This window comes from Liolophura sinensis, chromosome 3, assembly GCF_032854445.1.
Source record: "Liolophura sinensis isolate JHLJ2023 chromosome 3, CUHK_Ljap_v2, whole genome shotgun sequence".
NCBI classification, from domain to species: Eukaryota; Metazoa; Mollusca; class Polyplacophora; order Chitonida; family Chitonidae; genus Liolophura; species Liolophura sinensis.
In genome coordinates, this window is record NC_088297.1 from 1,311,942 (window position 1) to 1,336,540 (window position 24,599).

The window sequence follows — 24,599 nt, forward strand, 5'->3', positions numbered from 1 at the left end:
CCAACGTTCATATAACGCTTGACCCTCACCGTTGATAGATAGGGAAAATTTTCTTCTTCAAACTGTATCAGCCGCAGTTCATCATGCTTTGTCGGATCACAATCTTATCTAAGAATGTCTATAACATTCATGTCTGTCATCGAGTATCACGTGATAAAAAGTATAAGATTATCACATTTGTACATTTTTTTTATTTATTTATTGTGTAAAGCCATACTTGAATTTTTCATTGGTGACTTTTATTGCTGGAGGAAACTGGAATGCCCGGGGTAAACCACCGACCTTTGGCAAGTTACTGCCGAACTTTCTCACGTGTGATATACATGCAGACATGCGAGCTACTTTGGTGAAAGACAACTGGTTTTTCACGAACGTTAGTGTGCGGATATGCCTAAAGAATCGTTGTCGATCGCTTAGGCTATTGTTCCTTAGGCCCCCACAAGCAGATGGAGCGCAAGAGTAGATACGCCTTTTCTGTGATTTCCTAAAGCGCATGGCATAATGGACAGTCACGTGATCGTCACAGGCGCTCAACCTACTGGAATAGCTCGATCTAAAGACACAATATACACTTCTACGCAAACGGGAGCATGTGTAGAAAGGCATTTAAATCTCACGTTTTCATACTGTTAGTGCTGCCTCATTTTTAAATATTTTTGTTGCCATCACATGTGTAATCAGACGATTTCGTTTGTGAAAACGTTTCGCGATGTCAGTGAAAGAAAAAAAATGAAACTGTATCGCCAAAGCTTCGGCCCCGTTTGTCATGGATCACAGATATAACACGATAGTACACAAGAGTTGCCTCCCTTTTTCTAGGTAACAAACATCGAGTAAACTTCATCAGTATAAGCAAAACTTTCATGTTACTTAGAGGTAATAAAAAGTATTCCGAACCAGTGAGATTTTGGGCATGCGTGGAGTTTCAATTTCCCTCAGCTGGAGCTTGTCCACTTTCGTGTTTGCAGGTTTTGCTCTTTGGGGCGTATTTGCCACCCGGCGAGGTTAAAAAAAGGTAGTATATACGATGAAAAAAATCATCACTCCTGGGTAATAGTTATCTGGGTGTTATCGTCAAAGCCACCACATTGTCATCACAATAAAAGGCCTCCCGCGCCATTAACACGTGGAGAATCTCCTGGCATTGAGGTTTAGTCGGGTAACTCCCAAATGTTTCAGTGGGTTGTTGTTGTACACGAGCTCGTCCATAGGCATGTCGCACAGCTCGGAGAGCTGGTTGAATTCTTCGTAATCCGCCTGGACGTCGTCAAGTAGTTCCTCGTGCTCTTGTTGGCCTTTCTGCAGTTTAAACTGGTGAATGTCTTTGCGGAGGGATAACAATCGACAAGCGAGTAGTTTGTCCTGAGACCTCATATCCATCTGTAAAATAAGATACAAAACATAGTAGATACATATAAATAAATGATAGGATAATTTGATGCAAGTCATATACTGTTTATTATACTTCTTTGACTCAGTTCGGCGTGCTTCATGCGGTATGAGGCGTTAGGTTAACATCTTGCAGATTGGGTTCATGGAAATAAACAAACACTGAGCCGTGTGCTGTGCGAGCAATCCGCAAGAAATGGGCTGCAGAAGGCAATATAATATGAATTAGGTGTGATTTGATGCACAAATAGTTTGGGAGAAAAAAAAGTTCATAACAGTATTATATTTTAAAGGGTTACAGAATCGATTTTATTTGGGTGGTGTGAGACAAGTGAAGAACATGCCTTGCCTGAGCCGAAGTTTAGGTTCGGCACATTTATCCAAGAGTGACCAAGACAACAAGATTTAACCCAGAAAACCATATCTCAAATGAGCTAATCAGCCTCCATTCTGTATCCCTTTGTCCTAAACGTACTCCACATATTATGCCTGTATCGACAGCAACGGCACTGCGTAGTGGACAAGACAAAATGCACTTTATACATATAATTATAAGGCAGACAATATTAGAACAAGTGGTACATTCAATGTCATTACTGTAAATGCTATTATATCTATCATTTATAAACATACAGGGGCCTCTGTTGCTCAGTTGGTTAGCGCGCTAGCGCAGCGTAATGACCCAGGAGTCTCTCACCAATGCGGTCGCTGTGAGTTCAAGTCCAGCTCATTCTGGCTTCCTCTCCGGCCGTACGTGGGAAGGCCTGGCAAAAGCCTGCGGATGGTCGTGGGTTTCCCCCGGGCTGTTCCCCGTTTCCACCCACTATAATGCTGTCCGCCGTCGTATAAGTGAAATATTCTTGAGTACGGCGTAAAACACCAATCAAATATATAAATAAATATAATCATACACAATTTTTTTGGCACATCACATACTTAACTAGTCAATGCTGTTACCTTCAGAATCTGAATGATACTTTCTCTAATTAATTTTTTTGCTTCTGGATATCTATTTTTCATTATTTTCTTTGATTTTTTACGCCGTACTCAAAAATATTTCACTTGTACGAGGGCGGACAGCCACGAGGGGCTACATAGAAGTATACAGTTCACGCCTATCAGTTACCAGTACACACGAGGAGTTACATAGAAAAATGTATTTCACTTCTTTCAGTTACTAGTACACAGGAGAGGCTACATTTAAATATGTAGTTCGCGTCTTTCAGTTTCCAGTGCACACGACAGGCTACATATAAATTTGTAGTGCATGTAGTTCATGTCTTTCAGTTACCAGTGCACACGAGGGGCTACATATCAATATGTAGTTTATGTCTTTGGGTTACAAGTACACACGAGGGGCTACATATCAATGTGTAGTTCGGGTCTTTCAGTTACCAGTGCACATGAGAGGTTGCATATGAGTATGTAGTTTATGTCTTTCGGCTACCAGTACACACGATGGGCTACATATCAATATGTAGTTCACGTATATGGCCAATGAATCACCAAAATAAAGGTAAAAGCAATAAATGTTTAACTTTATAAAAGATTATCTATTAGAGATGCTGTTCATTTGTTTAATGTATTTATTTATTTTATGTAGTTTTTAACACCAATGCACAATAGCTGTATATACAGATGCAATTTTTTTATTTTTTTTTTACTTTTTACTTATTTATTTATTTATTGATTGGTGTTTTACTCCGTACTCAAGAACATTTCACTTATGGGACGGTGGCCGGCAGTGTGGTGGGAGGAAGCCTGTATACATGTATACACAAAAACTGTAAAGATATACACATGCATACACGACAGCTGTACATATACACATGTATACATAACTGCTGTCCATGTACACATTTATACATAACATCTGTACATATGCACATGTATACACAATAGCTGTACATATACACATTTATACATGACAGCTGTCCATGTACACATGTATACACAACATCTGTACATATGCACATGTATACACAATAGCTGTACATATACACATGTATACATAACTGCTGTCCATTTACACATTTATACACAACATCCGTACATATGCACATGTATACACAATAGCTGTACATATACACATTTATACATGACTGCTGTCCATGTACACATGTACACACAACATCTGTACATACACACATGTATGCACAACATCTGTACACATAAACACATGCATGCACAATCTCCATGCGATATAGGTCGTTCCGTCGTGCACTGCGGTTGTTGGAGCCAACCGCACAAAGATCAGGAGGTACGAGACACATGCGCCCTGTCTGAAAAGTGTATTAGTACATGTATGTACATGCATAATAACGGCTGTATTGCGGATAAAAAAAAATTACAAGTCTATTTACACTTGCCACTTTGTAGTCAGGAAGGATGTGATGATATTAGCTTTTAAAAAACACCTTACAACGAACCAGGGTATAAAAAGCTTTAGACGTTTGTAAAATAAATTCTGGTTTTGGAAATATGCATTCCGTTAAGTATATAGGTCTGTAATCACTTTGCTTCGTGCCAGAATCAGTGCGATATCTTCTTTCCTATGCTGTTTTATTAATTTATTTATTTATTTATTTATGCTGCAATATTTCCCTTTGGACGTGTCAAAATAAAAGAATACAGGCTGGATAATCAAGCCTGAGTCGTGTCAACAGTGTGATAATTGGCAAATGGTCACACGTAACCTGTAAAATTCAACCTCTTGCATAAGGTTGTCTTCCAAATTTCTATGTAAGTCTATGCTTAAATGGTAGTAATTTACACAATCGCCTATAACACCATGGTTCTAAGAGGATTACGGAACAAAAAGATGTTAACTACAAGTTATTAGACGCCAGAGGTCTAGAATTACTCAAAATCGTCTACTGAGCAATTGTATTTATCTAATGTATGCAAGACATCATCCAAACGGTCACGTGAAACATATCTATTGAGGAACATTGATTGTAGGTCTGCGGGTGAGAATTGCTAATGAGAGTAAGCCTAAACAAGCCCTCGCGCCACGCGCCACGCGCCAAGCGCCACGTGCACGTTCCATATGTCTACCTTGTCAAATGGTAGCAGTGGTGTTAAGCGAGCGTGGAGAACGGCGCATGCGCTGTAAGCAGTAAGACTACATGTTAACTATGCACTTGTACAATCCAATTACGTGCTGTTTAAAAAGTACACTATGTCATATACACACGTAAGCCTTTGTTATGTGTTTAGGGTTACAATTTTTTGGCATAAAGGAATATCAACATTTCAAATACCGGTTGCAAATGTTTAAGTACCTTTATTTAGCTGACAAGCTCAATCGACTTGATTTAAAATGCTGTTCACATGTCTAGTGCAAACCACTTACACCAACAGGCCTGCAATGAGGTTGTCAAAAAAAAAAAAGAAAAAGAAAAGACCGTCCCAGTCGTTTTATATAGACGCCATTTAATTCTGGTGGGCATACGACAAATGGAACTCGTAAAGTATTTCTATTGCCTATTCTGTATGATTACATGTCCATTGGGCTCAACATACACTTAAGAATGGCAATTTACCTGTGTAATCAAGTGAAAAAATGGGCGAAGGAGCAAAATGTGACATGCCCAAAACACGGCGCTGTGTTTGTAGGCTTTATTCAAAGGAAAGCCGAGTAGTACCTCTGACATCATTTAACTGCCATTGTTGGCGAGCCCTGAACCTGTCCACAGTTCCAAAAGATTCAATCAAAACAGAAAAAAAAAGTTTCAGAAAATATTTTTACCCCAAAGGTTCTCAGAGATCATCGAATCAATCTGATACACAGTTGAAGCAAAAGCTGTTTTTTTTTTTATCAAATAAAAAAACAATACGAACTCTCTATAGAGGGTACAACAGTTGTTCGAGTCAATGGGAAAATGTGTACTGTTTTGGAACAAGGGGAGATAACTCTATATGGAGATTGACGCGCGTTAGCATAGAAGACACCGCTCTTGCGTTTTTATTATGCGCTGTGATCATTAAACTCAAAGAAAATGGGACACTTTCAAGTGGATCGGGACTGGTTACAAGGATAATAGGTCACGTGAAAGTATATATACTCAAAAAAGGAAAAAAAATACCCACGTATTGAATTTCTGCTCTTTAAAACGTCTCCGAACCCCTTACCATGACAGTTTATAAGCGACGGATTTCCGCTCTGATACCAACATTGAAAACGATACAGTGTGACTGATGCGCATTTTTCTGAAGCGCCTGCCATAAAACTCTTCACACTGGACGAGGGGGTATTCGTAAAAAGATTAAACGCGAGAGCGTCACGCTCATCAGATTAGCTCCATGGACTCTTGAGGACCTACTAATAAATGAGTCCTTAAATGATGTAGAAGGACAATTGGCGGAATGTCTTTTCTTCTGGGTAGTGAAAAGGCTCGTGCGGATAATAAAACAGCCCTCGCGTGAACCTCTCTGTCAGGCCATGTGGCTGTTAGAAAACGCCCTGACCAGGGGGGGGGGGGGGTTGGGGGTCAGGCATCGTGTAGAACACCCCAGTCTGGACAGTCTCTTGAAAATTTTCGCCAAATGTACATTGGCCTGTACATGCTCTATATTTATTCACACATAAAGCAGAAAGGAAAATGGCAAATTTCCTTCTAGGTAGAATGTCGATGCAATTACTTGACGTCTTTCAAATATAGCACTGTTAACCACATATTTTCAGCCTAAGCCTGCGATACATTGCTATTAACATAACTGTACGTCTGTTACTTAATTCTGCTTAGCCCAGTGTGTCAGACGTTAACGTATTTACGCAAACAGTTTGCATAAAACTCTAACTGACCCGTATTCACGGCAAAGAGAACACTAACGTGAGACATATTTAAGATCAAATAACAATACACAATGCTATATAATACACAATGCTATTATAATAAAATATTATATATTGTTCAATTATATATTGTTCAAATTTTTAAGAATTTTGTCAACCTAGCAAAATGGATACTAAAACGACCTATTTCAAGCAAAAAAGGAATGGATGTAATGTCACTGATACCTTTAAAGCCACAACAGACCACGATAGATTCTTAAGGTTAAAATCCATTTCATTTTGTTTTGGAGTCAAATCAGATCATTTTCTAGGACAGTGTTTAAAGGTATTTTATCTGATATATACTTCTTTTTAGCGTATTCTTTTACGTTAACAGTAGGCTGTGTTTCAAAGTTTAGATGTCACCATTTGCCAACTATCGCACTGTCGTCAACATTTGCCAACTATCACACTGTCGTTACCATTTGCCAACTATAACACTGTCGTCACCATTTGCCACCCATCACACTGTCATCACCAGTTGCCAACTATCGCACTGTCGTCACCATTTGTCAACTATCACACTGTCGTCACCAGTTGTCAACTATCACACTGTCGTCACCATTTACCAACTATCACACTGACGTCACCATTTACCAACTATCACACTGTCGTCACCATTTACCAACTATCACACCATCGTCGCCATTTACCAACTATCACACTGTCGTTACCATTTACCAACTATCACACTGTCGTTACAATTTACCAACTATTACACCATCGTCACCATTTACCAGCTATCACACTGTCGTCACCATTTACCAACTATCACACCATCTTCACCGTATGCCACCTATCACACTGTCGTCGCAGCTGTGGTTTGATTCAGCTTGCCACATTTTTTAATATGACCAACGGGTTAGCCATTTGTCTTTATACATACAGTACTATATAGTTTCAGTCGCCAAATCCTTTCACAATAAAGAAGAAGAAATCGATCATGGAAACGAGGAAGGGAGTGGGGGCTGTGCCAGTTGAACTAAATGATTTGTCTGCAGCGCGGTAGGTAAACAGAGTTATCAGCAGGGGCGACTTGATCCATATTCTATTAAAAAATGGGGCCTCCGTGGCTCAGTTGGTTAGGGCGCTAGCGCAGCGTAATGACCCAGCAGTCTCTCACCAATGCGGTCGCCGTGAGTTCAAGTCCAGCTCATTCTGGCTTCCTGTCCGGCCGTACGTGGGAAAGTCTGCCACCAACCTGCGGATGGCCGTGGGTTTCCCCAGGGCTGTGCCCGGTTTCCACCCACCATAATGCTGACCGCCGTCGTATAAGTGATATATTCTTGAGTACGGCGTAAAAACACCAATCAAATAACTAAATCTATTAAAAATTGCCTATAATGTTCTAATCCGAGCTGAAAATCATTATAACTTATTTAGATCAGACTAAAGTTAATACCAGGCATGAATGTTGTTGCACCGTTGCAACACTGTGCCGCGGGTTATCACTACGACATTCCTGATTTCATTCTGATTTGGTATTTCTCCTCCAACAGCGATTCTTATTCATTAATCAATTCATGGAAATAATTAAACTATCGCGGATAATTAGCACATGGTAAACAGGTTTCCCTCCTACGAATAGACGATTATATATAACAACATGTCATCAAGTTTTACGGCCTCTGCTCCTCACACCTTAACGCTGTCCGTCGTCGCATAAGTGAAATATTTTTTGCACGGCCTCAGTAAAAATTAAATCAATAAAAATGTGCAGGCTCTATGGTGTACACGTGCATCTGTTTTAAACCGGAGTTTGTGTGTCAGTTTTCTCGTTCACTCATATCATACCCTACTCTAAGATCAGTGTTGAATAAGGTTGTTTCGATTTTCGGTTGCTTTGAGTTCAAGTCCAGCTCAAGCTGGCTTCCTCTCCTGCCGTTCCTGCAAAGGTCTTGCAGCAACTTGGGGATGGTCGTGGGTTTCCCCCGGGCTCTGCCCGGTCTCCTCTCACCATAATGCTGGCCTACTGTTGAGTACGGCGTAAAATACCAATCAAATAAATAAATAAATAAATAAATCATGCCTACAATAGAAAATAAATAATATTAGAAACGCTGATGGGGGATTTCAAAATGATGCGAGCTTACCAGTTCGTGTCTTAACCATTCCAGAGATTCTTCAATCTTCGTTTTCCTATCTTCGGTAAAATCGTCATTGTCTGTCTCAGTTTCATGAATGGTAAAAGGACGCCCTGATGATAAAAGGGGTTTCCCCAAATACTGCTCTCGCCAAGCCGTATAACTCGGTCGCCTCGTTTTCAAGTTGAGCCTCGTCGTGGTTTCAATAAGTTGGTCAAAGTGACTGTCACCGGAAGTTGGGCAAAGACATGTTCTTCCAGGAACGAATGTCAAAACCTCATGTTCTTCGTCTTTCTTTTCTGTTGAGAAGTCGTCCACTGTTATAGACGGTAGCTCCAGTCGATTGGAATTAGCGTCTCTCATGATTCTTATCCCAACCAAGACGCTGAGCAAGAACTGGAAACAATATCCAAAAATGATCCCCAAAAGATTGCCTAAGCGAGTGGTCGTCTTGACAATGGGCGCTTAAGGGTTCCCCAGTGACGTCACTGAATATGTGTGGTATTCACATTGATGGGGAATACGTAACAGGAGTAAGTCTGTTTGCGTCATAACGTGTCCACGGCAACCTGGAATTAAATAAAACATTACATATATAGACCACAGAGTATACCAATACATGCGGTGACGTCAGACCTGACAACAGGTGCGCTAAAAGGACGGAGGATGTCGCCAGTGAGGACAGACACACAGGGTCTCCTCTAGGTAAACATGTGTCAAAGTTGGCACATTACCACACAGAAGGACAGTAGTGAATAAAATAAATCAATCCGGGCGACAATCACTATGTATTCAGATGATGTACAAAAAGGTTACATTGTTGTTGCCACCCATTACGGTCACTCTTCTACATTTGCACAATCCTCTGATCTCATTGTTGATTTGTGGTACAATAATGACAATAAGCGATCGACGACACTAGTGTTGGCGTTTTAACGTTTGTTGAGGTCCACTTGCCTAGGGTACACATCTGTTGGAAAGTTCGTCAAAAACTTCCCTATTGTCAGAGGTTTACCCCGGGCACTCTGGCTTCCTCCACTCATAAAAGTCACCATGGCAGAAATAAAACATTATTGAGTATGGTGTTATATAACGATGAAAACAAAATGTATATTTCTTTCCCCCCAAACCCCCCACCCACCCCACCCACATGAAGAAAAAAAAAGAATTACATGTACAACCTTCCACTTACGCTCCACTGAGAGTGTTGGGTGTTGATATATTTCTGAACTCTTTCAAAATGAATATCCGGGATGATTCACTTTGACATACTGAATAAAAAAGATCTTAGCAACAAATATGCACTACAGTGATCCCTTGTGCTCAAATAATAAACTGAAGAATTTAGCTTCGTTGCTGAAATCTAAGAAATACCTGAGTTTGAAAGCGGATATGAGGTAAATACTTGTCACATTACTAACGAGCGTCAAGTATTTGTCCCTTTTCTGGTAACAAAGTGAAACGGTATTTCAGTGTTTTGTCGTGTACTTGAATACACTTGAAATTTTCTGGTCGGAAAACTGTATCTTTATGGCTGCGTTTGTAGGGACATGCCGCCGAAAGAAATTCAGAGTTGGTTCAGCCATAAACACAAGCGAGTGGCATTTGACTCCTAACTAAACCTCATGGGCCTATATTTTCCACAAAATATCAATTAAGAGAATTATAAGGGTAAATCCTTGACCGGTCTAAACTTTCCGCCCGACGAAATAACATGCAAATGAGGCAGCGCAACGATTCCCGCAATGAAACGTTCGCTCGTGGATCGCACATGTGAACAATACGATAGACTGAAACCAAATCAGAAGTTAAGTAAATCAAACACGATCTGCCTTTCTATTGATAATGTTTTATAAAGTACTCGTAATTGCCAATGGCAGAACTGAAGTTACACGGTAGACCGCATAATTATAACACAGTGCTGTGTCTGACATTTCAAGTTCACCGAAGATCTCCCGTCGTCTAAACAACAAGTGGTGGTAACTGACTTTTAAAAAAATCAGACTTTCTAAATACAGCAATTTGAATTAGTTGATGTATGAAAGGAAACACCTGATAAAATTAAACATTCGGTCGCTCACTCAGATTGTCAACAGACATCTGGAAGTCACAACTTTATGTAGATGAGGCCTAAAACAGCAGCACATTTTTTTCGACTTCTGCGGTATGTCTCATTAACAGTGATAGGGCCTTCGTGGCTGAGTCATTAGTGTACTAACATAGCACAAGGAATATTTCACCAACACAGCCTCTTAAAGTTCTACTCCAGCTCATGTTTGCGCCTCTCCGGTTAAAGGTGGGAAAGCCTGCCAGCAACATGCGGATAGTCGTAGGTTTCCCCTGGGCTCTGCTTGGTTTCTTCCCACGATAATGCTGGCTGCCGTGGAATAAGTGATATATTTATAAGCGCAGCGTAATAAAAACCAATCAAATCAATAAATAAACCAGTAAATGATGGTGAAAAAAAAATCGGAGCGAATATCCCATTAAATAAATTGGGTAAACTGTCAAGGATTTATACGTGACAACAGTCGGTCGTTTTAGATTGCAAGTCTTGTTTATAACGGGAATATGTTTGATGTACCAATGACAATGGAATATGTTGCCATCAATGCGTTATATCACACGAAGATGACCTAATACGCAGTAGTGGGTAACATACCGTTTTTAGTACAATGCGGTTATATTTGACAGTCTCACAAAAGGCACAACGTGTCGTGAATGAAATACGGATGAAAAGCAGAGAGAGAAATCCACATAGACCAAACAAATATTCCTTTATGTAGTTTGGTTTACAAAAAATACGTCGGTTATTTTGGGGCCTAAATAGCAGACTTTGGGGCAAGGGGTCTGGTGGTGGTGATGGGGTGGCTTCGCCTTTGAAGATTTTCTATATTACAAATTTAACTATAATTAATCATTTTGCCTCATATCACGACTGCCAGGACGGATCAATGCAACCTAAAACGTGATCGCTGAGCTAGTTAATCTTAGGCCAAACTTAAAAGGATGTGTACATGGGGGTGGCCGGGTTAGCTTGCGTACACAGACACCAGCCCGATGACGAGAGCTTTGTTGACATATGTGAAAGGTAAAGAGACAAAAATGCTTGTACAATATTGTGCTGGTGATTTGTCACTGCCTGCGTGTCAGTAACGTTAACAAAACAGTAACTGCTCTTTATTTGCTCTTTCAGTTTTAAAATCCGTTGGTATTTTATGGGACATGGGAATGTTCGCTAGTGCGCGATGGATGACACCTCCAGCTATACCTTCATTTAAGCATGCAAAATCCACCAGCAAACTATAACTTTAGATGTAATTTAAAAACTTAATTCAAAAGATTTTTTAACATGCACTGCCCCGACAGAGAGATTTTAAAAACTAAAATGTATTGCTCAAAATAAGAGTCTTTGAATACTAAAATGCATTGCTAAGATAGAGAGCCTTTGAAGACTATAATGTATTGCTTGGGTAGAGAGACTTTGAAGACTAAATGTATTGCTCAGATAGAGAGACTTTGACGACTAAAATGTATTGCTCAGATAGAGAGACCTTGAAGACTAAATGTATTGCTCAGACAGAGAGACTTTGACGACTAAAATATATTGCTCAGATAGAGAGACTTTGAAGACTAAATGTATTGCTCAGATAGAGAGTTTTTGAGGACTAAATGTACTGCTCAGATAGAGTGACTTTGAAGACTAAATGTATTGCTCAGATTAAGAGACTTTGAAGTCTAAAATGTACTGCTCAGATAGAGAGTTTTTGACGACTAAAATTTATTGCTCAGATAAACAGAAATTGTAAGAAAAAAACACCTGCTCTGATGAGGAAACATTCTTTTCATATACCTATACAAACATAGCCGATCACCATGCCTGTGGTCGGATTTGTTGGAGTTTTAGGTTAGGCAGATAAATGGTCATCCTGAATAAGGTTGTTGGATAAAGTAAGTTCAATTTCGTTTTCAACCCTAGGTGCTTACAGGAAATAAACTAGTTTGTATAATTGTAAGAACGAAGATATAATAACCCGCGAGCAGAATTTATCCCAAAATTTAACACAAAAAAACTACATTTTAGAGGCAAATAAATGTACTTTTTTATATGTTAATAATGTTTACCTTGGATGTGAAATCTACATTTAGTACACATAGAGCATTCTTCTGCCTTATCTGCAAACCTCAAGACAGATTTGTAAGAGAAAGGGAACTTTTAGAATGAGGCAAAGTGAGTGACTTAGTGAACTACAAAAGTTTAAGTCAAATTCAGAAAACTCCGTCCAAGTATTATCAATAACTCATAAAATAACTTTTCGACACGCTCTTGAAAAATAGAGACGAACAGACGAAGGTTATTCGCATGGCGGTATCTGGAAATAATGGTGTGCACCTATCAAGTTTACGTATAAAATGTACCATGCTACACAAACACATTTGTTTACCTGAACGAATGGGGAGAGTAATTTAAACCTGAAACAAGCATATTTAGTTACAGTGCGCCTGCGTTCACCTCTTCTTTAGGGATAAAGACGTAACCAATAGTGTCATATCACCTAACCAATTTTCGACACCAATCCTAGTAACCACCTGGGTCATTATGACCTGACAAGTTCTTGTTTGTACGCAATTCAATAATTTTGTAGTTTGACTATGAAAATGCATTTGGCTTTTGTCTCACGAAAATCTACTATGTCTGTCAGGAGTTCTTTGAAACGTGCTCGTTGACTCTACCTTAATACTCGTTATGACACGTTAACTATTAGACCTATGCGTATACTATTTGGTATAAAATGAGTTGGATGTTATTGGCTTAGGCTTTCTGGTTGCCCCATGGGGTATGTTGTGTTCCGACTTTATTGTCAATTCGTAATTTTTATATATTCTTGCAAGTGGCTGGATGATGGTTGCAGAATACAGTAAGGTGTCCAGCTTGCGTCATTCGAATCACAGTGCATTGTCGTAGAATTCACAGCGCCGTCAGCAATACGATAACGACATTACATAGTAATCAGATAAGGTTTTGGACACCCGGGATTATCTAGTTAAGTAATCAATACTACACAAATAGCGAACAAATGGCAAATGTGGTATAGACGTGTATTTATTCCCACCCAGTACAGATTTGCTTTAAATTTGACAATTGATTTGTAATCAATACCAAACAAATAGGGAATAAAGCACAGATGGGGTATATCTTCCGGCCAACAGAGGTCAGAGATATTATATCATGCCACGATAATGCTATACAGGTGTTTCTTACACTGTCAATTACTAAACACAACGCCAAGTCCGAAGACCAGAAAAGATTCAATGAACACAGACCGCATCCAATGCACAGAAAGATACGACTGTCTGCACTGACCATGAAACACACAATACAGTCACAAATGACCGAAAATAGACAGAACACAAAACACATACATGCATCAAACAATAAACACACCTAAAGACAAGCGATTAGGCAACCATCTAGATCAGCTCACCCGGCACCTGACTTGCAAAAGTCCAAGCCCAAAAAGCACCACCCTTCCGAAAACTGTGAGAGGAACAAAGATCCAGATGCCGGCTTGTTCTAGCAACCATCCCTTTTAAGAACTTTGAAATTTGCGATATATAAAAGGTAGCCTAATATCAATGATAATTCTCAATGGAATCTTCTGAATGAAAATTTCTGATTAAAAATTGTGCATACATCCATAAATTTTCAGCTGCAGATCGCAAAGATTTGAGCTTGAAATACTCGCAAAACAAAAAGTAAGATCTCTACTAAACTTTCAAGTTGTTGTAACAAAAAGTAAGATCCCTACTAAACTTTCAAGTTGTTGTAAGAGCCTGCAGCGAACGCACTGCGCAATAAAGACTGTTTGGCTTGCTCTCTCTGACTCTCCAATTCCACCTCTAAAAAGGACGAAACAGAAGCTCTGGAAATTGACCATATGTGATCAAAAGTGAATAGCTTACTATCTACTGTGCGATCAATTAAATGTTCTGGTGAAGATAACTAAAAAAACCCTCTGTCTATTGTTGTCCCCATGTTTCCGGCGTGACAAGAGGTCATGTAATCTGTTGGCAATACTTGGGATATTCCGTGCTCTAACATCAAGCTCAAATTTGGCTACAAAAAAAACACATTTCGCCCAGACAGTCTTGCACGAATGCGGACCTAGCCCTCCCGGAATTCCAAACTTTTACCGACACAGCATTATCACATGCTACCAGTATTCTTCTACCTTTAAATGTTGCTGGCGACTGTTTTAGACAGATGAGTATCGTGAACATCTCCAAGGCATTGATGTTTAAGCCTTGAATCTTAATGTGGGATGGAAATACACAGTGACAAAACTTCTTTCCACAAACACCCGCACCCACATACATGCAAGCATATGAGGCAAATACTTCACTAACCTTAAACCATTCCTCGGTAAACATGATAAAGACACCGTTGTAGGTAACCAGCAATGCCTGCCACTATTTCGGGTCTTTTTTCACAGCCACAGGAATTCTAGCCTTGCCTCTAGTTTCATGAATAGTGCGTAACCAGGCAATTAGTTTTGAAACGAACAGTCTGTTTAATCTGGCATAGGCTGACACAAAGTTCAGCTTAGGTGATAGAGACTGTGGCTTTGACAAGGTGGCTTCCGTTAACTTCATCCAATTATCCACCAACTTTACGATCTCAGCAAGCCGTTTTGGTGTGACCTAGAGTCATAGCTATGGAATCAAACCATACAACCACAAAGCACATATTTGTAGATGGTGGACAACCGTTTTCCGAGCAAACGTCCAAAATCGCCCCTATGGTCTGGAAGGCCTACACTACTGATTGTGGTGTTCCAGCACCAGCTAATTCATCCAAATAGTTAACTATATCAAAACCCCGCTCAGAAAACATGTATGCTAATGCCGAGGTCACTCTTTGGCAAATGTGAGCCGCGGAGAGTCAAACCCAAGTAAAGTACCCTATCGAAATTGAAGGCAACAAAGTGAATATCCCCTTGACCAATAAGGATTTGGCAGTAAGCCTTCTTCAAATCCTTCTTATATTTTTCCCGTTACCCTAACTAGTTTAACCAAGTCATCTACCTTGGGATACTTGAGGTCAATCCCCTTCTCCAGATAAATGTCTTTGTCAACTGTGTCATTGACATTGGGAAAACCAAAATCCAGCATGATCCTGCGTTCATTGCTATCTCCTTTTCGGGCGGTGTTCAACGGGGACAATTTCATAGGACATATATACTGGCTTACTTTCAAAAGATCCTGTGATGGTACTGGAGGCTAGATTCCCATTCAAATACATGTCTACCTGATCTAGGCACTCTCCAACACCTGCATGATTCCTAAAATTCAAAATTGAGTTTGGTCCTAGCATAATCCAGGCCTAATGGAAAACCAAACTTCAGTTGTCGGTTTCCATTCCCTGAGTATCAGGGAGGAACGCGTTCTTTCCCTGCGAATGGAATGCAGGCTGGCGCAAGACAGCTTTCGTCAATCTGTTCAACCTCTGCTTGAACGGCTTTAACCTCTAAAATCTCTTAATTCTCTGTGCAAGTTGAAGTCTACCATCCTTAGGATACTTCTTCAGTCGTATGTCTCCACATTTCATACACAGGGCTAAGTCAATCGCGTCGTAACCGCTCTAAGATACTAATTGCCTTGCTTGATGTCCTATGTCTGTGCAAAGGAATTCGTCAACAGAAAAAAAACAGCTCATGCCGCTGTACATAAACGAGTAAACGGCGGGGAAAAAAAACCCGGTAAGGCCATGTATTTTAATGTTTTAACTGCCCGACCCCCACCAAAACATACTCACCCGACCCCAGTCCACCTGACTTGCAGGACCCCCACCCCACCTGACTAGCCCGACAAAACAGGAAGCTAACATGAGTAGTAATCAAGCAGTTTGAGAAGCCCAAAATACGTCTTGACGATGAAAACGAGCAGCACGAATTCTATATGTATCATAGCTGCAAGCAATCCACTGCACAAGCTGTATAAAGAAAAGATGAATGACGAAACGTGTATAGCCAAGACAAGCTAAGAGTTTACGTGTTCTATGTAGGCGCATACTTGTGGAGAAAACTACGAAAACATTCAAAAACGGTTTTTGTTGCGGGACCCTATCAATCTACGAAAAAAAAAAGATTTAAGATTCCAAATCAGTTAACATTATCGCCCCATTCTCCCGGATGCATGTATATACTACATAAGACTGTTTGTGTATATCTTTTGTACACAAACAAATGTTTTGAGTTAAGTCCTTAAGGATACAGGCATCTATATAATGACATGTATGCCACTTCCTTGTCATGCGGAAGCATAACATCTAGGCCATTTACATTCAGTCCACATTATATATATATACACAGCAGCATCAGAGCTATTAATGTTTTCTTAAATGTCGCCAGGGCTAAATTTTTACAGCAAATAACTTACTCACAAACGTAGCTTTTCGCAGTCCAGAATCGTTTTTGTATTACATTTTCCGTGGCATCGATCGAAATAACAAAACTCTTTTAAACCTTACTCTGTCCGTATGAGGATTAATACTTCAGAAGGTAAGTAATGACGCTTAACACTGCTCACTGATGCAGCACTCACAACGCAGCTACTTTAACAAGATCCAAAAGCGAATTGGAATAATGCGGCAAATCCCCCTTATCACAAATCTTTGAGAATTTAGCTTAGCACAGGGCTCGAGGACTGGTGAACAAAACCATACCCTGCTGTCAAGCATACTTAACTTCAGTAAGCCAATCAATCTCTAATGTAAACTGTTTAGAGGGAATGGACTCTACTTAATCCCTCTCTCGTGGACCTACTGCATGGTTGTATATAGGCTCCATTCATGACCGCGCACATCCGGGCACTTTGCCCCCACGAGACAGCGGCCAGCAGACGCCCAGGTGGGAGATAACGTGAGGATGCATACGGATAGGGACAACACTGGACGATATTTTGAGACCCCCAGCTGATAATAACCGGATATTACAGCATGTCATAGATGACTGCGCAGCAAATGTAAATTTTGAACGTAAAGTGCGTCTAATTTTGGACGTATGGGGCCAGCAAAATAGCAAAAATGATTCGGAAATTTGCGGATACCTAACTATATAATTTAAATATTTATTTATTTATTCATCTATTTATTTATTTATTCATTCTTTTTAGTTATTTATTTGGACGTGTTGAACGCTATACTCAGTAATATTTCACCGTTAGATGACGGCGGTCAAGTTTACCGGTTGAGCAAATCGGTGTGTCCGGAAGAAAACCACCAACACTAGGTGTTCACTATATGTGCTGTACAAAGCCCCTTAAGCTATAATGACGACACGTACAAAGTTGAATACCTTCACGGATGACTGAAGAATTAATTGACCAGTCTATTTATTAGCCCATTTGTTTGAACTGTATCAAAAGATAATTCTGTTTTACTGAGCCATAAAATCGATGTGTCAATTGTTTTTTCCCATCACAGGAGACATTTATTGTCTCATCTGATAGTAACTGAAATTCGGTGAACTGTGTACCCAAGTAAAACTCAATACCTCCCATTTTCCTAAAGGGGACCCGAGTCGCTTGCGATGCTAATGCCGTCCTCAAAAGTTCATGTGAGAGAGGCGGTATGGAACGTCGATTTTGCAGGCTAGCTACCTGTAGACTTTTGCCGTTGAATGGGAATGCTCGGATATGCGTTGAGAAATAAGAAAAGCGGAAAATAAGCAGGGATTGTCACCTGCTGAGAATCAACCTTGCGAATAGTCGGTGTACGATATGATAATTCGTCACCGCTGAACTGGAAACTGGGTGAAAACCGATACAGCCACGATCCTTTGCTGAGACAGTTCAGTAAGTCACAGTGGAACATTCCACGCATTCTGCCATGGCGGAACTGACAATAGCATGCCGCTAACCCTACACTAATGCCCCAACACGTCGAGTAATTATTAACCCATATAGGTCTGACAAAAAAGACATAAATAATGCAAACTAACGAGAACATCGAATTACACTGCTTATTTGTGAGCTGTGTAGATAATATCGTTGTCCCTAACAGTGGTACAACCCCATTCTCATTTGCGAGGTAGGAACTAAACGTCAAAAACCATGAGTGCTGAAGCTTTGTAAATATTGGTAATCAATATACATACCCTCTTGAGAAGTATCAGCCGCAACCGGATCAACTGCTACATGCATATATCATGTGGCAAATTTAGGGGCAAAGAAATGTCTAGTAAGATATCGTGCAGGAAGGCCCTTTGGAATAAAATAAAAGATACACACAACACTTAGCATTACATACCAGGCCTACGTGCCAGCAAACAATATCTTGTTGTACCGTACAGTCGCTACTATATATTTACACAGTATCAACCCCATGCCCTACCCATGACCCAACTATAACGCTGGAACGTCATTTTGCAGTCGATCTTTTGCAAAGTTCCATATGGACTCCTAATTCGTGTTTGCCTTTTCAGAGATTCAGTAATGTGTTCGCTTATCTACATTCCTGCATAGCGCTTTTCAAGACTGTCTGTCATGCTAACGAGGTTTCCCCCTGTATCATCATTGTCACCATACGAATAAAATACCACCAACCTGGTGTTAAGCCCCAATCATTCTCTTATACGCCAGTCTCAACGTTAATCTTAATACAGCCATATTCACATCGCCGTCGCACTGGAACGCCACTGGGCATAAGACTTTAAAACTACAGATCGTGTTATATGAACGTATGATGTCTGCTGTAAAACTACGTGTACGTCTTGCGACAGCAACAGATAACATCGCCTTCAAAACTACGTTTACATCATGCGACAGGAACGGATGACACTGCCTGCTGAAGTACGTGTACATCGTCCCATAGGAACGATGGCGTTGCCCGCAGACATACGTGTACATCGTACGATAGGAACAGATGACGTTGTCTGATGAGCTACGTGCACATCATGCGATAGGAACGAATGAAGTGGCCTGCTGACCTGCGTGTACATCGTGCGACTGTATGACGTCGCCTATAAAACGTATTTGTTAAGATTCGTTTTGATTCACTGAGGACAACGTTCTTACTAATGAGCCAAAATAAGGCCGTATATACTGTAAGGAACATTTAGATATACAAAAACACACCGCTAATGAATTGTCAACACAAAGAGCTAACAACAGCATCCCTTTTAAAACGTAGAAAAACATCCCAAAACTGTCTCATGGCAGATAACATGAGGAAGTTTGAAGAGCCACAACCCTCACAAATATAACATCACCGACCTTACTTGTTACCATATAATTCGTTTTTGTTCCAAAATCAATTTTATGCCTTAATTAAACCTCATTCCTGTGATATTTTTTTCATACTCTAAGTCTATCTCATAATATTAACATTTTTGTGTTGTTTCTCATTTGCGAGAGACAAACGGTGCTTTTAAAGAGGCCACCATAAATATGGATGAAGCTAGGACAACTCAATTACGCTTAGCCGAGCAGTAATTTGTACGTTTATGATATGGGGTGTCCAAACTTGTACCTCTTTTCGTAAGCTATTATCATTTCTGCCATTTTACCATACGTTTTTTCCCTATGTACTTTAGAGGATTTTATCAGGATCTAGAGCCCCAAAATGAAGGTCTCAGAAAAACTTTAAAATGGCATGCAATATTTCCGCAATGTGAGCGCCTACAAGCAACCTGGTATATTTGAGCATAATCGTACTCAAGTAGAAAGCCCGATCCTTACAAAATACTCTACGCCTATCATCCCCCCATCCTACGCGCATCTTGATCGGATGTGGGGAGGATCCTTCGCGGATCATACGGGTATGATGGGTGGCCCATGCGTGAATGTTGGCACAGTCTTCACCAGATCTTACGCGCATCATACTGCCATGACGAGTGGCCCATCCGTGGATGTTGGCACCGTCTTGATAGGATCTTACGCAGATGTTGATTGGCCAGTACATGTAGTCTCGTTTGGACCGTTTTGCGCCACTCTAACCTTTGCCTGCACGCTAGCTATACATATGACACAATGTATGTTCAGTAAGGCAGGCGTGATGGCGAAAAACAGGTAGTAGTGAAAGGCCTATTATCCGGCTAACTCTCACTCATTCAAGCCAGCAGAAAGGTAAGCTAGCACAAAGCATGACTTCCGAGATTAGCTTTCCCCTTTTTCCGACGATGTTTATTTATGTCAGTGGAAATGTAAAATCGTAACCGCATTCCCGGACAACCAGAGACGATGTAAGTTCTGGCCAAAAGCTGTCCTAATATTATAAACCATCGATTCGAATTGCCTAAATTGTCATAAGTAAGTTCTGTTATAACTATACATTATATTTCACACTTTACTTTACTTCCTCGAAAAATTTGCACTTAAAAAAAAAAACATGTATTGTACATGAAGGTTATGGTTTTGCATTTACCGAATATTTGCATAAGCAGACAAAACTCCATCTACATGTCATCATGATTATGTGCGAATAAGCAACCACGCCAGGAACTAAGCTGTTTGAAAATATTTTTGTTTATACCGAAAGAACAAACGAGGTATGGTGTCGAACAATGCGGCATTTATTATAAGTTAGATGAGATTATGTGTGAATGTTAGTGTATGTCGCAAAACCCTACGCGGATCCTACGCCCATCTTAAGCCCATCCTGCGAGGATGGCATCCAGGTCTTGGCTGTATGATCGGTGTATGATGTGAATATTCTGCAGTCGTATTTCACTCTTCCGACACAGGTGTTCCGGCCCATATCCGTGCCAGACAAATCGCTAGGATCGAGCAGTACTGTATACTGGCGACCTCAAATCCTTTCATACGTTTCACACAGCCTTACGTTATTATATTTTCGCCATACATCACACATTACTGTGAACGAGCACAGGGAAATGTAACTACTAAGTACATGCTCTTATGCCATTTATACCGTGCGTATGTATTTATCTGCGGTCTAACCACATTTGATATGGGTACTTGGTGCTTGTTTCATGCTTCTCCTCGGCTGTGACACACGCATACAGCCGCCTACTCTTGTGCACGAACGTTTTTTGGTGATTAAAAGAAAAACAAACAAACAAAAATAGTACACACCAAAAATAAAAAAGGATGGTGGCGGCCTAGGTTGCTCCCTGAAGGTATACAAAACCACCTCACGTGATACTTCATCAAGCACATGTTTTCTTTGTTAAAGGCAAATGGTGTGTATTACAATTGATAGCCCAAAAAACCAAGTTTTGATTAGATCAAACAAATTATTCCTGACATCATTTAGAATAGGCTAGTTTTAGCTTTAGGCGAATTTCTTGATTGCAAAACATGCTTGATACTTACATATACCGGTTCAAAATGCTCATTTATATTTTTAGCTCATGGAATATCCTTGTTCAAACAGACAAATCGAGCCACGAGTCGACAAAAGTTATATCATCTATACATACGATAAATCCCGTTATACTGCACTCCATAGCCCTAAAGATTTGCCCACTCATTTCATTTATCCTGGGTATGCAGCTCTTAACTGACTCAGTGCGCTCCAACCTATGTGTAAGGTTCTGCTATTTTTAGATCTGCGTGTACGTATCATTTATGACAACGGTAATTTGGGCTCGAACTCGTCACTAAACACATCTACACCTCCATCGTCAACCCAATTGATAGGTATCTCATGTGTTTAAAGCTTCTAAAACATTCAGTTACCTCCGATCTCGTCGTGCAAAAAAAAACGTCATTACACTTGGCTGTTCATTTTACACCTGTTTTTATCTTAACATATAGCTAAATCTTATAATGCATGCTTTAAACATTAAGTGCAGACTTAAGGTTTATGGTGTTCTGCTACGTAGAGACGTCGATCAACTAATACTTCGTCATTTAAACAAATAATCACATTGTATACACTTCATCTCTTACACAAATAATCTCATTGTGTGCACTTCATGACTTGCACAAATAATCACATTATATACACTTCATCATTTACACAAATAATCACATTGTATACACTTCATCATTTACACAAATAATCACGTTGTATACACTTCATCACTTACACAAATAATCACATTGTATACACTTCATCACTTACACAAATAATCACATTGTATACACTTCATCACTTACACAAATAATTACAATGTATACACTTCATCATTTGGACAAATAATTATAATACTGACTATGTCTATATCTAAAGTGCCAATAATACAATATTAATACCTACTTATAACTAATAGAACGCATACTGACCACGTACATGTCTTCACAGATAATATTTTGCCGCTTAAATACCTACACGCATAATGTTGATTACGTAGATACCCAAAGACTTAAAACTGGAAAAGCAGATAATTAAACACATAATACTGACCATGCAGATACTAAACACTTCATACCGAGTAGTATAAAGATCTAAACACATAATACTAACCACATATATATCTAAGTACATGTACATAATACTAACCACGTAGATGCCTAAACATAATATAGACCATGCAGATACCTAAACAAGTACTAAATGGCTATCTCTGTATATGCATCTTGGTCATAATTTGCAATCTAGATAATGTATGAGAATATACTATTTGATCTATTACGTACATTTACCATATAATATTGGATCATATATTGTGACATAACATGTATATCATAACATGTTAGATTTTTAAGCAGAAAACTGATTGGGTCCCCTCATCGGTTATTTTACATCCAGATGTTAAATTGACCATCTAGTTCATACCTTTACATCTATGTAGCGGATGAACTAATTGGTATTCAAGCGGCCTATCCTATCGTCACGCCTTCTGTGTGATTCAGCGTCTCTATCTAGAAGGAAGTATTGAGCGAACCTAAAAGTGTTGTTGTCTATCTAAAAACGTTCAGCTCGACATTTTCTTGCTGTTCTAGCTGGGTTTTTTTGTTTGCTTGTTTTTTTTATTATTATTAGGAATGTCTTCAAAGTAGAGGCATTTGTCCGTACTATACATGTTGATATTTAAAATCAAAGTTCGAGTGTGAATTACACTCTTAAAATTATTCTGTTGATTTTGACAGAAAAGTTGACGTCTGAGCGATGTTAGAATGTGTTATGTTATTATAAAATAACACTGTGAGATATTTAACACAATGCCCTGTTCTTTTAATAGAATCTTTATGTTGATACAATAGAATAAATGTGTTTTATATAACACAATAATCTGTTAAAATAGCAGAATAGATTCTACATGTAGCATCAATCAGACAACACACTTTCTGTTAAAATTAACAGATTAATTTCTTGAGTGTAGGTAAGACAACGTACGTCAGTTTCAGAAGCAAATTATCCTGACCATTGAAACTAAGTTTATATCAAGATAAAAACGAAAAAGTAAATACGTCATTATCACTGTATGATAAAGAAAGTATCGTTTTTGAACCTTGTCATCATGATGGAGCGTTAAAGAAGTACTTTTATGAGGGTATAGTGCCAGGTTAAAACTTCCGTGTTAGAGGCACACGTCTGTTAGGTGCAGATGCAGATACTAAAATCAGGAAAAGCGTACAAAGAAACTTACCAGAAATCAGACAAGTGCTTAAACACATGGACGAGCTTCACATCCTTGTTGTCAAAGCTTTCATGACTGTAGTTAAGGATGAACGCATCAACATCTGTTGATCATAGGTGTTAACGTGAAACGTGAATATCCTCGTTCCTTTTAACTTCACAAGCAAGATTTATCTACACAGACACACGCACAGGCTCCAACTGAGCGAAAAAAGTGAGGCTCAGGCTAAATCGTGGTTTGTGCACCTGTGTAGCTACCCGTGAAGTTAAGAGATCAGGTAAGGCGTCACGTGACCTAATACAGGTGACAGCGCGAGTCTAAATTGACAGCCCTCCTGGTAAGGCGAGACACTGTGGGCTTTTTTCACCTGACTGTTTACAGCCTGAAGGTTCCGGTGTTGGAACACGGGGAATTGTGTGTGACAGAGGACATAGACTGTGGTACTATCTGAGGAACACAGCACTTAGGGCCCCTGCGGATCCATTGAGTAATAGACTGGCTGATTGACTGACGTGTTAAACTACTAGGCCTATTTTGAGGTCTAATTGACTGACGTGTTAAACTACTAGGCCTATTTTGAGGTCTGTCTTATTATAGATGTATTGTACTGTGTCAGTGACCGTGAAATATTTATCACGCGCGAAGGAAATTCACGTGCGAGCAAAAAAATTGTCATTGAATATTAAAAAAAAAAAATCAATCGCGGACCCACCAAATTCTAAACTAAAAAAACTAAGACAT

At 39.6% G+C, this 24,599-nt stretch overlaps 1 protein-coding gene across 1 annotated transcript; it reads right to left on the minus strand.

Moving 5' to 3' along the window:
- Positions 1-236: 236 nt before the first annotated feature.
- Positions 237-24,026, minus strand: LOC135463903 (protein FAM167A-like). The gene is made up of 3 exons (XM_064741366.1): positions 23,868-24,026; positions 8,320-8,879; positions 237-1,380 (listed from the first exon to the last, which is right to left on the minus strand). The coding sequence occupies exons 2-3, from the start codon at positions 8,671-8,673 to the stop codon at positions 1,120-1,122; spliced, it is 615 nt and encodes a 204-aa protein (XP_064597436.1). The 5' UTR covers positions 8,674-8,879; positions 23,868-24,026; the 3' UTR covers positions 237-1,119.
- Positions 24,027-24,599: the final 573 nt, after the last annotated feature.

Coding starts and splice junctions, on each gene's coding strand:
- LOC135463903 (XM_064741366.1), bottom strand. CDS start 8,673: ATGAGAGACGCTAATTCCAATCGACTGGAGCTACCGTCTATAACAGTG. Junction 1,381..8,319: donor AATGGTTAAGACACGAACTG/GTAAGCTCGCAT, acceptor CTTATTTTACAG/ATGGATATGAGGTCTCAGGA.